The sequence below is a fragment of the Molothrus ater genome, chromosome 15, assembly GCF_012460135.2.
Source record: "Molothrus ater isolate BHLD 08-10-18 breed brown headed cowbird chromosome 15, BPBGC_Mater_1.1, whole genome shotgun sequence".
Lineage (NCBI taxonomy): Eukaryota > Metazoa > Chordata > Aves > Passeriformes > Icteridae > Molothrus > Molothrus ater.
Genome location: NC_050492.2, coordinates 14,617,103 through 14,630,408, shown reverse-complemented (window position 1 = coordinate 14,630,408; position 13,306 = coordinate 14,617,103). Strand labels below are relative to the sequence as shown.

The window sequence follows — 13,306 nt, the reverse complement described above, 5'->3', positions numbered from 1 at the left end:
GCCGCCGGCACCGAGAGCTCCTTCCGCGGCAAGGGCTCGTGCGAGAGACGAGACGGGAGCGGCTCGGGCCGGGAAGGATGGAGGGTGATGCGGGGACAGCGGGAGCCCGCGGAGGGATGCGGGACTGCGCCCGCTCAACCGGCCCGGCTCTTCCCTAGCGAGGACAGGAACTGGTTTTATTATAATTATTATTTTCCCTGAGAAAACAAAAATCGGACTTCTTAGGGAAAAAAAAAAAAAAGGAAAAAGAAAAAAAGAACTTTCACCGCGAACTGTCCTGTTCGGAAATCGCGTGCTTGTGGCGCAGAGCAGCGCTCGCTGCCGGGAGCGGGGCAGGAGTCGGGCCGAGCGGCGGGGATGCAGCGGGGCTTGCGGCGGGATCGCTGCCCCAGCCGCGCTCCCAGCGAGGGACAATCCCGGGCTCGGGCACCGGGCACCGGGCACGGCTGGCGAGCGCGGGGCATGCCCGGCTTTGGGCAGTCGCGGTGGGCAGCCCAGCACTGCCGGCGGATCCCGGGGAGAGCGGGGAGGGCTCGGCGCCCCCGCCCTCAGCGGTGCCGGCTGCGGGCCGTGCGGAGCGCGGTGCCCTCCTGCCCAGGGCCGTCCCCGGGCGCCGGGGGGTCGGAGCAGCCCCCGCGGGGCCGGTGCCCGAGCTGCCCGCGGCGCTCCCGAACAAAGGCGCGGCCGCGCCGCACCGGGCCCGCCCCCGGCGCTCCGGGGCAACTTTCCCCGGGGCCGGCCGCGCCGGGGGGCGGGGCTATGCTAATGAGAGAGGCGTGCCCCCGCCCCCTCGGCGGCGCTTTGCCGGCGCTCATTGGCGGCGGCGGCGCGGGGGCGGGGCGGTGACGCGCTGCAAATGAGGGGGCGTGTCCGCGGCGGGCCCGCCCCCCGCCCGCCGGGGCTGCGGGGCTCGTGTTCGGCGGCGGGGACAGTCAAAGTGGCTCCCATAGGGAGAGACGGCGAGTCCGCCCGGCGCTGCGGGAGAGGGAGGGGGCACGGGGAGCCCCAGGGTCTCCCTCCGGCCGTCCGTCCGCGCCGCCGCCGCGGGTGCGCCCCTCTCGCTCCCTTCCCGGCGTGCGCCCGGCTCCGGCAACTCGCTTCCTGCGCGGCTGGAGGAGGGAGGAGAGAGGAGAGGAGCGGAGAGCGCTTCGGCTGGGAGAGGAGAGAAGAAAGAGGGAGAAAAGAAAGAAAGAAAAGAGAGAGGGGAGAAGGGGGGGGACTTGCCTCTCTTGTCACTGGAAAATGACACTTGATGTAGCAGAGCCTGCCGCAGCTCCCGTTCGTCCTATTGTTTCTTAAACTGCCATCTGAGATTTTTTTTTTTTTTGCCTGCTGCCATCCGAGGGGTGTCTTCATACAAAAGGGACTTCAAGTACTCCTCCGGCTTGCGAGCGCTGCAACCAGCCCCCAGCACCCCGCCAGCCCCTCCAAGCACCCAAACAAACTGCACACGCAGCAAACAGCAGCAACAAAACCGGGCTCTGATTGCCTCTGGATTTTTTTTTTTTTTTTTAATGTGCGTGCCTGTGTTTGCTTTCTCCGACTTGCTTTGATTCCAGCGATCAGCTGCAGAGAGAGGAAAAAAAGAGAGAAAGAAAGAAAAAAAACCCCACATATAACAGTCCGCCTGGCGATTTTATCACTTTTTAAAAATTTTGAATAAAGGAGGAAGATTTGCGCTGTTGTTTCTGATTCATGTTTGGGATTCAGGAAAGCATCCAGCGGAGTGGGAGCAGCATGAAGGAAGAGCCCCTCGGCGCGGGGATGAACGCGGTGCGGACGTGGATGCAGGGAGCCGGCGTCCTGGACGCCAGCACGGCCGCTCAGAGGTAGGCAGGCTCCGCGCCCGCTCCGCGCCCGCGCCCCGCTCCGCGCCCCGGGGCGCTCCCCGCCCGCAGCGCCTTTCCCCCCGCGCCAACAAAAACCCGGCTCTGGAGCGCTGCTCCCAGCAGTGAGTTTCGCGTAGATGTCGCCAGTTAAATATTTATCCCTATTGTCCCGTAGGAATGACTTTTTATTAAATAATGATAACAACAATAAAGGAAGTGGCGAGTTTCGCTAGGTACGGATAGGTAGGTTTCATCTCTCTGGCTCCTTGTGTTCGCTCGGAGGAAGGAGTTTTCAAAACTGTGTTTGCTGCTGATTTAGTCTTAAGATCTTCAAATGACAGTTTCCTTCTCCGGAAAACAGAGAGTTGTGCACGGATGTATCCAAAATATATTTCTCTACCTCGCTTTCCTATTCCCGTCAGAATCAGCAGCTCCTCTTCTTCTCCTCCGATAAGTAGGGAGTTTACAAAGCGTACTCCAGGAGAAATTTAATTTGAAGTCCCTTTGTAAAACCACTGCCACTTATCTCAGATTTTTAAAAAGAAATCCCTCCAAATATATGATGGGTTCGGCGAAGCTGCGCCCATCCTCGTTTTCTCTATTATTTCTCCTTCTTCCCATCCTCTTCCCCACGAAAAAAAAACCAAACCCAAACACGAACCAAAGCCTGATGCTGGATTCGCAGCTTGAGCCCTGGAGCCGGCATCATCCGGCATCAGTTTAATGTTGACATCTCCCAGTGTCTCCCACCTCGCCCCGCACCCCCCCCTTTGGAGCCCTCTAAGGAAGGGAAAGTTTCTGCAGGGACAACCCTGAAATATTTGAAGTTGTCTCCTGGGCTCGGTGTTTACCCACCGCTCCGGCGCGGGAGGAAAGGCTCGCAAGATAAGGCACATGGGCGCTGGTGTGACAGCTCCGAGCCGAGTTTGAGAAGTGGCAGGACCGAGGCTGCTCCGCGGGGCAACGCGCCGGCGGCTCTGAGCGCGGCTCCCCCGCCATGCAGGGCCGGCTGCGAGCGGGCACGGCCCCCGGGGAGGGCTGGTGGGTACCGGGGCCGGCCTGGGGGTGCTCCTGGGGGCTTCGGGCCGGCCGCAGGACGGGATGGGCTCGGGGCTCCGCGGGGTTCGGAGCTGGAGTATTTCTCCATGCCCGGAGGGAAAAGCCCCGGGGCGGCTCGGGGGAGGGAGGGATGCTCTGCCCCGGGGGGGCCCAGCCGGGTCCCGGCAGGGGAAGGCACGGGCCCGGGAGGCGGCTGGGGGGTGCGTGAGGCCGCGGCGTCGGAGCTGCCGCTAACCCGCGTGTTTCTGGTCCCAGCGGAGTGGGTCTGGCCCGGGCTCACTTCGAGAAGCAGCCGCCTTCCAACCTGAGGAAGTCCAACTTTTTCCACTTCGTCCTGGCTCTGTACGACCGGCAGGGGCAGCCCGTGGAGATCGAGCGCACCGCCTTCGTGGGCTTCGTGGAGAAGGAGAAGGTGAGTACCCTGAGTACCCTGGTGCCCCGTGGGGGCTCGGCCGCCTCTCCGGGGCCCTCCCCGCTCCGCTCCCTCGGGGCCGCGACACCGGCTCGTCCCGGGAGCCACGGCATCCTCCCTGGCGCCTCAGTCTTTCCCTGTCCCGGAGGGCAGACGAGGAGGGGATGTCCCCCGTTCCCTCGCTATGCCCGGGGCAGGACAGAGGGCTGAGAGCTGCCCCATCCAACCCCGGGGACACCCGGCGTGCGAGTGATGGAGAAGCTCCATTGATACTGTTTTCTTTTTCCCTCCGGCCTCCCGTGTCGTCTTTGACTTCAGGAAGCCAACAGCGAAAAGACCAACAACGGGATCCACTACCGCCTGCAGCTGCTCTACAGCAATGGTAAGGGCTGCGAGTCCCCCCGTTGTGCAGAACCCAGCAGCGCCCGGGTTCCCCCGGTTCCCCTCCGCTCCCAGCGCTCGCTGCCGGGACACGGGCGGCCCCGGCAGGCCCGAGCCCTCGGGCGAGCCCCGGCGCGCTGCTCACGGCTGTGCCTTGTTTCAGGGATCAGGACCGAGCAGGATTTCTACGTGCGACTCATCGACTCCATGACCAAGCAGGTGGGTGCTGCGGGGCGGCCGCCGAGCGGGGGGGGTGGCAGCCGTCGGGGCGGCCCCGGGAGCCAAACCCGCCCCCGCGGCGGGGCCGCTCTGCCCGGCGGGGACGGGACGGAGCCTCCGCCTCCCACGGGCACGGCCGCGCTCCCGCTCCGGGCGACCACCGGGCTGCGGGGCGGCCAGCGGCTCCCCGCGGGACCCTGCCTGCTGCCGGGCTGCGGGAGAAAAATACAGGCGACCCTCCACGGTCCCAGTCAGGGCTGCGGATGGTTTTGCCGCTTAATTAATAAGAATTAACCTCCGGCCTCCGGCGGCCCCCAGCGCCGCCAGCACAGGCGCTGCCCGGCGCGGGGCTCTGTCGGTCCGGCCGCTCCCGGCGCTTCCGCCGGCTGCAGGAGGAGCGGTTGTATCGCGACACATTCGCGTGTCGGAATAAACCCCAGAATCGCGGCGCGGGCAGCGGCGAGCTCGGTGTCGGGCTCGGGGAGGGCAGCAGGGCTTGTCAGTGGATTAATCCTCATTTTAAGCCTGTTCTTTAGCCTCCCAAACAGAGTAATAACGTGCGTGCCTACCTGTAAAAATACTTTTCTGTTTAAAACCAGTATTTTTACAAAGGGACTATCTGAGCAAATCGATTCTCTCTCTCCTTTCTTTTATTTTTTTCTTTCCCTTTTTAAATTGTTGCTCTGTTTTTTTTCTGCTCCTGTCAGAATATTTTTCTCTTAGAATATGTTTCTTTAAATAGTTGGGATCGCTTTTGAGCGTTTTAATTCTTAAAATATGTTTCTTCCCCTCCTAATCTGTTTTACTTGTTAAAGAAAATTCTTAAATTTTATTTAAGAAAAACATTAAGGTTTTTTTTTCTTTGTACCGCTAGGAAACGTCAGTCCTTGTATGTTGTCTGTAAGGACAAAACTCTTGGCTTGTATTTGTGTTACTTTTCTATAGCAAAACATAAAGCACTAAGGGCTGAGTTTGTTTTACAAAACTCTCTTTGATGGTCCCAAAACATCTTTTCCTGCTATTGAAGACTGTCTTTCAACAGAAAAAAAAAAAAGAAAAAAAAAGAAAAAGGGAACTTGGGTGAATTTTACTAGACAATCCACTATGCAACTGAACTCTGTTATACTGTACACTTCCAAACGGAGCCCGTTCCTTGTAGGAATTAAACCAGCAGCCACATACCCTTCTTAAAAAATCCTGGAAAGCGTTTGCTGTCATTCCCTGGTTTTCAGGCACAAATTGGTTAGTTTGTGTTAAAAGTAACAAAATCTTCCTGAGATATGAACTCTTTTTAGTCCTTTTGGAGTTTGTGTATTTCAGTGTAGATTGTGTGAGAGAGACTATCAATAAATATTATCTTTCAATAGCTTTCCTATCGTTACCGAAATGCAGAAGCCTCTGGTCATAATCCTGTTGAAAACAGAGCCCTGAACTCATGGAGAGCAGTGGATTCAAAATAATTTTCTTAACAAAGGCATCTTGCATATGAAGAGTTCATCCTAAGGCACTGTTTGACCTCTTGGTCTCTCATTATTATCAAGTCATCAGAGGGTCTTTGGAGAGAAAGGGGAAAAAGAAAACCCCGAGATACAGTTTATTTGTAAGACCTACCGTGTAGCTTTAAAGCACGTTCACAATGAAGAAGCAGGAGAAAAAAAAAAATCTGTCTGATTTCAGGAAGTCTTAGAAAAAGAAAGTTAGGGCAAATTACAGATTTTGGGAAAAGTGCAGTGGGGTTGAGAAGTGAGGCTTTTAGAACAAAAGCTCTCTGAGCTTAGATTAGAAAACGGGGAGCAAAAGGCTGTTTTAGATGCAAACATGTTTGCTTACATATTAATTTCATATCTGTAGTTTCTTTAGGCATGGCTATAATTGCTTATGAAAAATAGGGCATTGTCATGTCAAAACTGTGGCATGTGCCGCTCTGAATTTTTTTGGGGGCCAGACGCTAAATTCTCCTTCTTGTCCTTTTTTAATTCTTTCTTTTCAAAAGTGAAATTATTTCAGAGTTGGGATCGCGTCGGTTACTGAATGCTTATTAGGAAGTGAAGTACAACACATGACAGAAGCTCACCCAAATGTTGAATATATCATTTATATTTTATGACAGTGAATTATATAGAAGATTCTCAAGTAACTTTCAAATCATCAAACTGTAATTAAATATTGCAAAGACTGTCTGAAAATTCTTTAATTTTTAATGAAAGTTAAATATATATTGTCAGTCTACTTGAAGGTGTAGTATTTTAATGCATGACGCTCAGAACAAATTGGATAATGAAATGATTACTTTTAAATGAAACTGTTGCAGAAGCATACACGTTTCAGCTGGCAAGTATCTGCTCAGTCCTCACACATGCACATTCACACACTCGATAATTGTGAATTCCCAGACTGAAATTACAGCTACTCTGAGGTTTCTGGTGGCAAATTAAAAATCCCACAGAAGCAAAGCTTGAATGAGTTAGGTTCCCCAGATCATACAGGAAAGTATCTGAGGTTTTTTTTAAAAAATTAATTTTTTGTTATTATTTTTTAATACGGACACATCAGATTTAAATATATTCTCTTTGTGTCACAGTTACAAATTGCGAGGTTTTGTACGGTTGCAGATTATTAAGTTAGGTAAGATAAAATAAAAGCCCTTCTGCAGTTCAGACTTGGATTTCTGTGCATAGGATTGCTGCTCAGAGATTTAATGTGAATGTCCCATTAGCAGCATGTGTTATAGCAGTAGGTAGGCAGGGCTTGGCTATGCTGGGGGCTGCGTATGTACCAAAGAGGAGATGTTCCTGCTCCTGAGTGTTCCTGCTCTGCCTAAGTCAGGGATTTGTTTGTGTGGCTGTGCCCAGCTAAGAAACTCATAGCAAGAGTTGTGTCCTGGGTGGAACAGAGGGATCGCCGTGTCCTGGTGCGTGTGTGTTTCTCTGTCAGCTGTGGAGCAGGATGGGAAGTGGGGCTGGAGAGTGGCACTTCTGAGGCGGCCAAGAGCTGTGTTGGGAGCAGAGCTGGCTGTGGGATGAGCTGTGCACGCGCTGCCCCGAGCAGGAGCTCGGGCTGCACGGGCATTCCTTGGGAAACGGGGCTGTGGGACTTCCAAACGGGAAACCCAGCCAGGATTGGTCTCAGAGTGCCTCATTTTGGGGTGTGTTTGGGGAGCTGTGCTTTGTTGGTGGCCCCCGAGAAGCGCTGGGTGAAATGGGAATTACGTGGCTTTCGGGGTCTCGCTAAGTTTCTGAAATGTGTCCCCGTCACTTAAAAATTGTAAATGTTACACACAAATCATTCCTGTGGCAGGGAAGTTCCTTCCAGTTCAGGCAACAACATTCGGTGTCAATACTGGCTTAATTAAATTTTCTTTTATGTTATATTGGCACCTCATTTTATGTCAGGATCACATTCCTAATGCGCTCAAACCCCTGTAGGACCCCAAACTTTATAGCTGTTGCTTTCCGTAAGGCAGCGGCTCCTCCCGCAGAAGATCTGCCTCTAACAATGATGCATTTCAAAATTGCCTGCAAAACGTGAAATATGTCTGCTCTAATAAAACTGGAGTTTTTAGGCAACTCAAGGGATTTTAATATGTTTGTGGAGAAGAGATGCCTTCTATTTCTTCGGCTGTATTTTCATAAAGTTGAGGTATTTCACTATTAGGAAAGATGGAGGAAATAAATCTGAAATACTTGTTCCCCACCCATTTTTCCTTCAGTTATTCTCATCCATAAGATATAATGGATGCTAATATGGCTCAGGCATCTTAAGAATCATAAGTTTGGCTCGATGGCTATTGTCTATTGCTGAGAGAACTCATGAGTCAAAAATCCTTTCTTCAGACTTAAACCCTGTTTATATTTGGATTTTTTTTTTCAGAGCTATAACTCTGGATGCAAATGGTTTTTCTGTTGACTTGTCTGTCATTCTCTGATGTCTGCAGATATTTGATCAGCTCTATTCTGTGCATGGCATGGCCCTTCTCTGGCAGCTACAGGCATGGGAAAAAAAAATGTTATCAATAAGTTCAGCAGACTCAGAGAAATTTCACACAAACATAAAACAAAACCTAACCCCTGTGACGGGGAAAGTTTACATTGCACCAGATTTTAGCAGCTTTCTTGTGCCTTTGGTGAGATGTCAGAAGCGCAGGTGATTTTAATTTTCTTATACAGAGAGGAATGGAGAAGTTTGGAATTTGCATGCATGATCAGGACCTGTGTTTGGGAAAATGTAAACTCATCACAGTGGAAAATGTGTTGTTTGGAGTCTGAGGGTGAAAACAAAGCTGAGGATTTTGGAGAGACTGCCTGAGCCAGATGGCCTGGTGCATTCCCAGTCTGGCAGCCCAACTGCTCCCTCCTGTATAATATACAGCCATTTGTTCTGGGATATTTACGCTAGAGCTGTTTCCATGTGAATGTTTGAAAACCATTAAAAATGAACATATTAGGAGAGATAAATTTATTTAATTTGTGTGAATACGTCGATAAGCAGGCTGTGAATCAAAGGCAGAGGGAGACTGGATAAAATAATTAGATGCTTCTGAATTGTGTGTGGAGAGGCAGAGCAAGAACTCCCTGTCCTCGCCCCGGGACCAGCTCCGCGCTGCTTGTCCGGGATAAACCTCCCTGGGACGGGTCGAGGTTTTGCCTGGGGAAGGGGTAAAACCTCGGGTAATTGAGGGTTAAGGATTCAAAGCCAAATAAATGTAATTCACAGTATTTTCTCTGTAGATATACAGTGGATACAAGCCTAATCCTCTCTGGGTGAAATTCTGGCCCATCTGAAGTCAATTGCAAAGCGCCTATTGAATTCGGTGGGGCCAGGATTTTATTTTCTCCCTGTGTGTACAGCTGTAAACGTCATTCCAAATCATTTTAGTTCTGTTTTGGAAAAGACCCTAATTTTAATGAGTTTTCCCTTCTCTTTTATTTCGGTAAGGGAGATACTTTGTTTTGTGAGGCAGATGGAATCTGAAAGCAAGTGGATTTAGATGCACATTGGTGATTTCTCTCCTTCTCTTACTCTTTTAAAATCAAGGCCATGACATAACTGAGAAATATAATGACCATGATCTCATTTCTTCAAGATTGTTTTTCGTCCAGTTCTGAAAGCAGGATTGCTTGACTGGCAAACTGACACCACGAGACGATTCTGCCCTCACTTGTACCAGCATAAATCTGGATTTATTCAGGAATGGTTAAGAACAAAATCAGTCTCTGTATTTTTCCGGCTTGTTTGTAGATTATTTTATTGCTTTATCATACTGCATCTACTGGGGAAAAAGTAGATTAAATGAGAACTGTAGCCTTGACTTGTATAGTGCCCCCATTCCTTTTTATTTTTTATTTCTTATTTTTTTTTTTTTTAATACTGAAGTCTGTCACTGAAAAGTTTAGGTGAATTTTTGGACGTATTTGACTGTGATGCGCTCAATGCAGTAACTTTTATTTGCTGCTAAGCAGTGAATTGAATTTGATTTAACTTTTTATGCAGCTTTATTTAAATAGAAGTAAGGAAGTCTCATATTTTTGACACAAATTTTTCGGGGCTGGATTTTAAGGTCCGTTTGTGCATGAGTGACTGTTACTCACTGGGACTTCTTGCAGGAAGGTTACTTGGGTGAGTAACAGCTGGCAAAATGGAAGATAAATTTTGTGGGGAAATGTTTAAGTTGTTCAGGAGAAGAAATGCTATTTTCAAGCACTTACGAATTACCACCGAGTTAAAACGACATGAAGTAAACAAAAAGAAAAAAACCCAAAGTCTATAATTTTGCATTTCCTTTGCCGGTGTTTTGTTGTGCAACTCTGATGTGTATCTGTAGGCTTATTTTTAGCTCTGCTGTGGTCTAAGTTTATGCACTGTAACTTTCACTTTGTCTCTCATGAATGTGATCCCTATTTGACAAAATCACGACGACATTAGTGCAACGGGGAACCCTGACGCAATCTCCCTGTTTCAAAACCTGAACTTAAAACCCGCTTAATTTATTAAAAAAAATCAAGATATTTTTGTTAAAAAGAGCAGCTTCTCAAATCCGAGAGTTAAACATTTTCACAACAGTAACGTAGTAGACCCTTCCTGTAAAAATACTTCTGGCAGCTCTAACGATCTGAAACTTTAGCAGTTCCTGTTTCCTTTTTGAAACTAATTGTAGAATTAATGCTTCAGAGCGGCACGGTTTGTGAGGCGGTCGAGTATCTGCAGGGCTCTCGGGCAGCCATTCATGGGGGCAAACAGTTGGTGCTTCACACAAGTAAATGGGGGACACAGGAGTGGGGAGATGGGGATGAGCTGCTCAGAAATGCGCAGTCATTTCAGTCCCCAGCGCATCCTCCCGCTCCCCAGAATTTCCTGGGAATTCCTGCAGGAATAGGGTAGGCAAGAGGAGCCGCGTTTGACGCGGAGAAAACAAAGTGTGCACGGGTGCAACTTCGATAATTGAATGCAAATAAAGTGAGAAGCAAATCCTTAACGTGGAGGGAGGCAGAAGAATGTCATGCACGCAAAGAAGGGATCACTGATGCTAAACACAACAGACAAGGTGATTATGTACCACAGTGTTGACTCTGCCCGTTCATTATTGCTATTTAGTTGAGTTATTTAAGCAGCTACCTGGAGGTTAAGTAAGCACAGCAGCAGGAAGGGGAGAGGAGGAGAGAGGGCAGGGGGAAAAAAAAAAAGTAAATTTTGTGTTCTGGTTTGTCACTTCATTGGCTCCACTGGCAACAAGCTAACCCATCCTAGGTAAATTTATTTTAATATTTGGAAGTATGAGAAGAACGAGCTGAGTCCAGCAGCCCTCTCCTCCCATGTCATGTTGTGATTGTCTGGAGGTGACAGGAGGGCTGGTGGTGTTTGTCCCCACTAGAGGCCTCAGAACTGGATCTGCTCTTTTTCCTCCTGCTCTGCATTCTCAGAGGGAGATTTTTTTTTAACTGTTGATGAAGTCCAAGATGTGCCATGAGCTTCCTCCTTGCCTGGCCTGTCCCACTGCTGGGTGGAACCTGATCTGGGGTTTTCTGGAGTCTTTGCAATGTCCCCGCTGACTGACCCCACCAGGTGTCAGCCAGTTACTTCAGTTCTCTGGCTTTGCCTGGAGGAAGCTTCTCCCCATCTTCCCCATTAATGCTGGGAACGAAGCTCTTCTGAATTTGTCCACCTCCTGCTATAATCCATGTAATTCCATTTTCCAAGGCTTCTTGCAAACCATCTGTATCTCTCTTGGGCACTGATGTGCAAATAGCTCAAGGTTGAGGTTCCACCTGGGGTCAGAGGGTTGGTGGTGTCTGTGTTGGGGGGACTTTCTGTGCATCCATGTTTTCCCAGTGCTGGGTTCACAGCTGTTGTTCCTCACTGGTGGAAAAGAGGGGGCAGAAGCCAGGTGAGGCTCTGGGCCCATTAGTGGCAATTAGTGGCAGCCTCTGTTTTATCAGCTATAAAAGCCCAGCCCAGAGGCTCCCAGGTTTTTGGGGAAATCTTGTAGCAAAACTGAAGTTAAAAAATCAAAACTACCAAAGGTAACAGAGGCCCATTCCTGATATTATTTATGGAATTATTAAGGAATTTTATAATGCATGATATTAATATTGCATGTTGCCATTTAAATTGTGTAAGGGTCAGTGCATGCTTCTTCAGATTTGTGTGTCTTGAGATTTGTGCCCCTTCTGGAAGTACCACACCTCTTACCCTTTGTGGGTTACATTTGTAAGGACTAGAAAAGCAGTTTGTTCTATATTAAGGTAACTTACTTTTCTGTCACTATTTTCTATGCTTCCATTTCAAATTGATCTCATTCTTTAAAATGTGTTTCATCTATAGAGCACACTTCTTAAATTTCAGTCTATATTTTATCATTAGCTCTAGGAAGACCCATCTCAGATGTCATTTTACCTGCTGAGTTTTTCCCCTCCAGTTTCTTGTTTTAAATTTTGTGCTTTAGAGGCTGAAAAGGTCACACCAAGCTCAAGGGCAGTGCTGATGCTCAGCTGCAGGGGTGGTCATCCCTCCAAGCCTGGGGCTCTCATCCCAGCTGTGGGGTGCCACCCAAAAAGATTTAAAAACCTCAGTGCCAGCAAAAGATGCTGTTGCAAGGGAAACTCCACTCCTGTTTTGCTGCTGGGGGCTAGTGCCTGGGAGCAGGGCTGGCTGGAAAACATGACTCTGTGGGGCTGAGCTGGAAATCCTGTCCCACAGGGGCTGTGAGCACTGACCCAGCTCGTGGGTAACGCCGATCCCTCGCTGCTGGTGCTTTTGGTGGGAGCAAACGTACGCTCCTCTTGAAATGTGAACACTCTGCCTTTCCACAGTTTTAGCTTAAAGGATTCTCCCTGTCTCCCTGTTGTGCTGTCTCAGAGTCAAATTTCTCAGGCTGGTTGATTCTCTGTTTGTTTTGGTCTCCTCTGCTCTGGTAGGGCCTTCTCCTCACTTATTTATACCCCTGTAACTCCCGAGGTGCTCTCTGGAAAGAGCTGGAACAGGAGGTTCAAGGGAAGAATCAGGCCCAGGCTCTTTCTCAGGAGCTACCAGGAAAATGCCTGGGCTGTGCAGCTTTTGTAATTAAAAATGCATGAGCTCTCTTTTCTGTCTTTTTTTTTTTTTTTAATGAATAGGACCCAAAGTATACCAAGCCTTGCTGGTTTTTTTTTTTTCTTTCTCTCTCCCCCCCCCCCCCCCCCCCTTCTTTTTAATGCTATTAGGTTTATATTTTATTCTGAATTGAAAAGAAAATTGTGGTTGTCTTGACTACTAAAAAAACCCATCCTACACACTGCTGGAGAGATGTGCAACAGAGAGGAGGGAATTTAGCTGTACTCAGCTTGTGTTGTTTTACAACTGCAGGTCTTGGAGCAGGTTTGGTTGAGATGCCAGCTCTCTTTAGCCTGAGCTGTGGTTTGCAACTTGCTGAGCCTTTGCTTATTGTGACATGTTTTGATTTTCTCCAAACTCAGCCTTATGTACAACTAAAAATGTGTTTTATTTCTAGGCAATAGTATATGAAGGCCAAGACAAGAACCCAGAAATGTGCCGAGTTCTGCTCACGCATGAAATAATGTGCAGGTAAGAAATACCCCTCTTCCAGTTAATTAGTGATGAGAAGATGAATCTGTCTCCCAAAATCTAGGTTGAACCTACAGCTATTTTTGGACTTAAATTTATCTTTCTTGCATTAAACAATCCCAAAATAACACAGTTCGGTGTGTGTAATTAGCAGCAAGGTCTCAGTTGTCACACTAGTTTTCAATTATTTATAAAGAGTTATTCTTAACAGAATGCTGCTGGTTTTCATTTAGACACTGTAGCCCACAAAAGGTCTCCTCACCAAAATTAACAGTCTATTATAGTCTTGTAGCAATAAATGTCTCTGTCCCCAGTTCCCAACAAAAACTCCTCGGCAAAATGACCGAGT

The 13,306-nt window shown here is 48.9% G+C and overlaps 1 protein-coding gene across 4 annotated transcripts in view; it reads left to right on the top strand.

Annotated features, from left to right (window-relative positions):
* Nucleotides 1-1,020: 1,020 nt before the first annotated feature.
* EBF1 (EBF transcription factor 1) overlaps nt 1,021-13,306 on the top strand; it is a 267,557-nt gene continuing 255,271 nt past the window's right edge. For all 4 annotated transcript variants that reach the window (XM_036391971.2, XM_036391967.2, XM_036391969.2 and 1 more), the window contains exons 1-5: nt 1,021-1,829; nt 3,144-3,300; nt 3,619-3,682; nt 3,845-3,900; nt 12,884-12,957. In XM_036391971.2, coding sequence (XP_036247864.1) covers nt 1,696-1,829; nt 3,144-3,300; nt 3,619-3,682; nt 3,845-3,900; nt 12,884-12,957 — 485 coding nt within the window. In that variant the 5' untranslated portion in view covers nt 1,021-1,695. The remainder of the gene's footprint in view (nt 1,830-3,143; nt 3,301-3,618; nt 3,683-3,844; nt 3,901-12,883; nt 12,958-13,306) is intronic.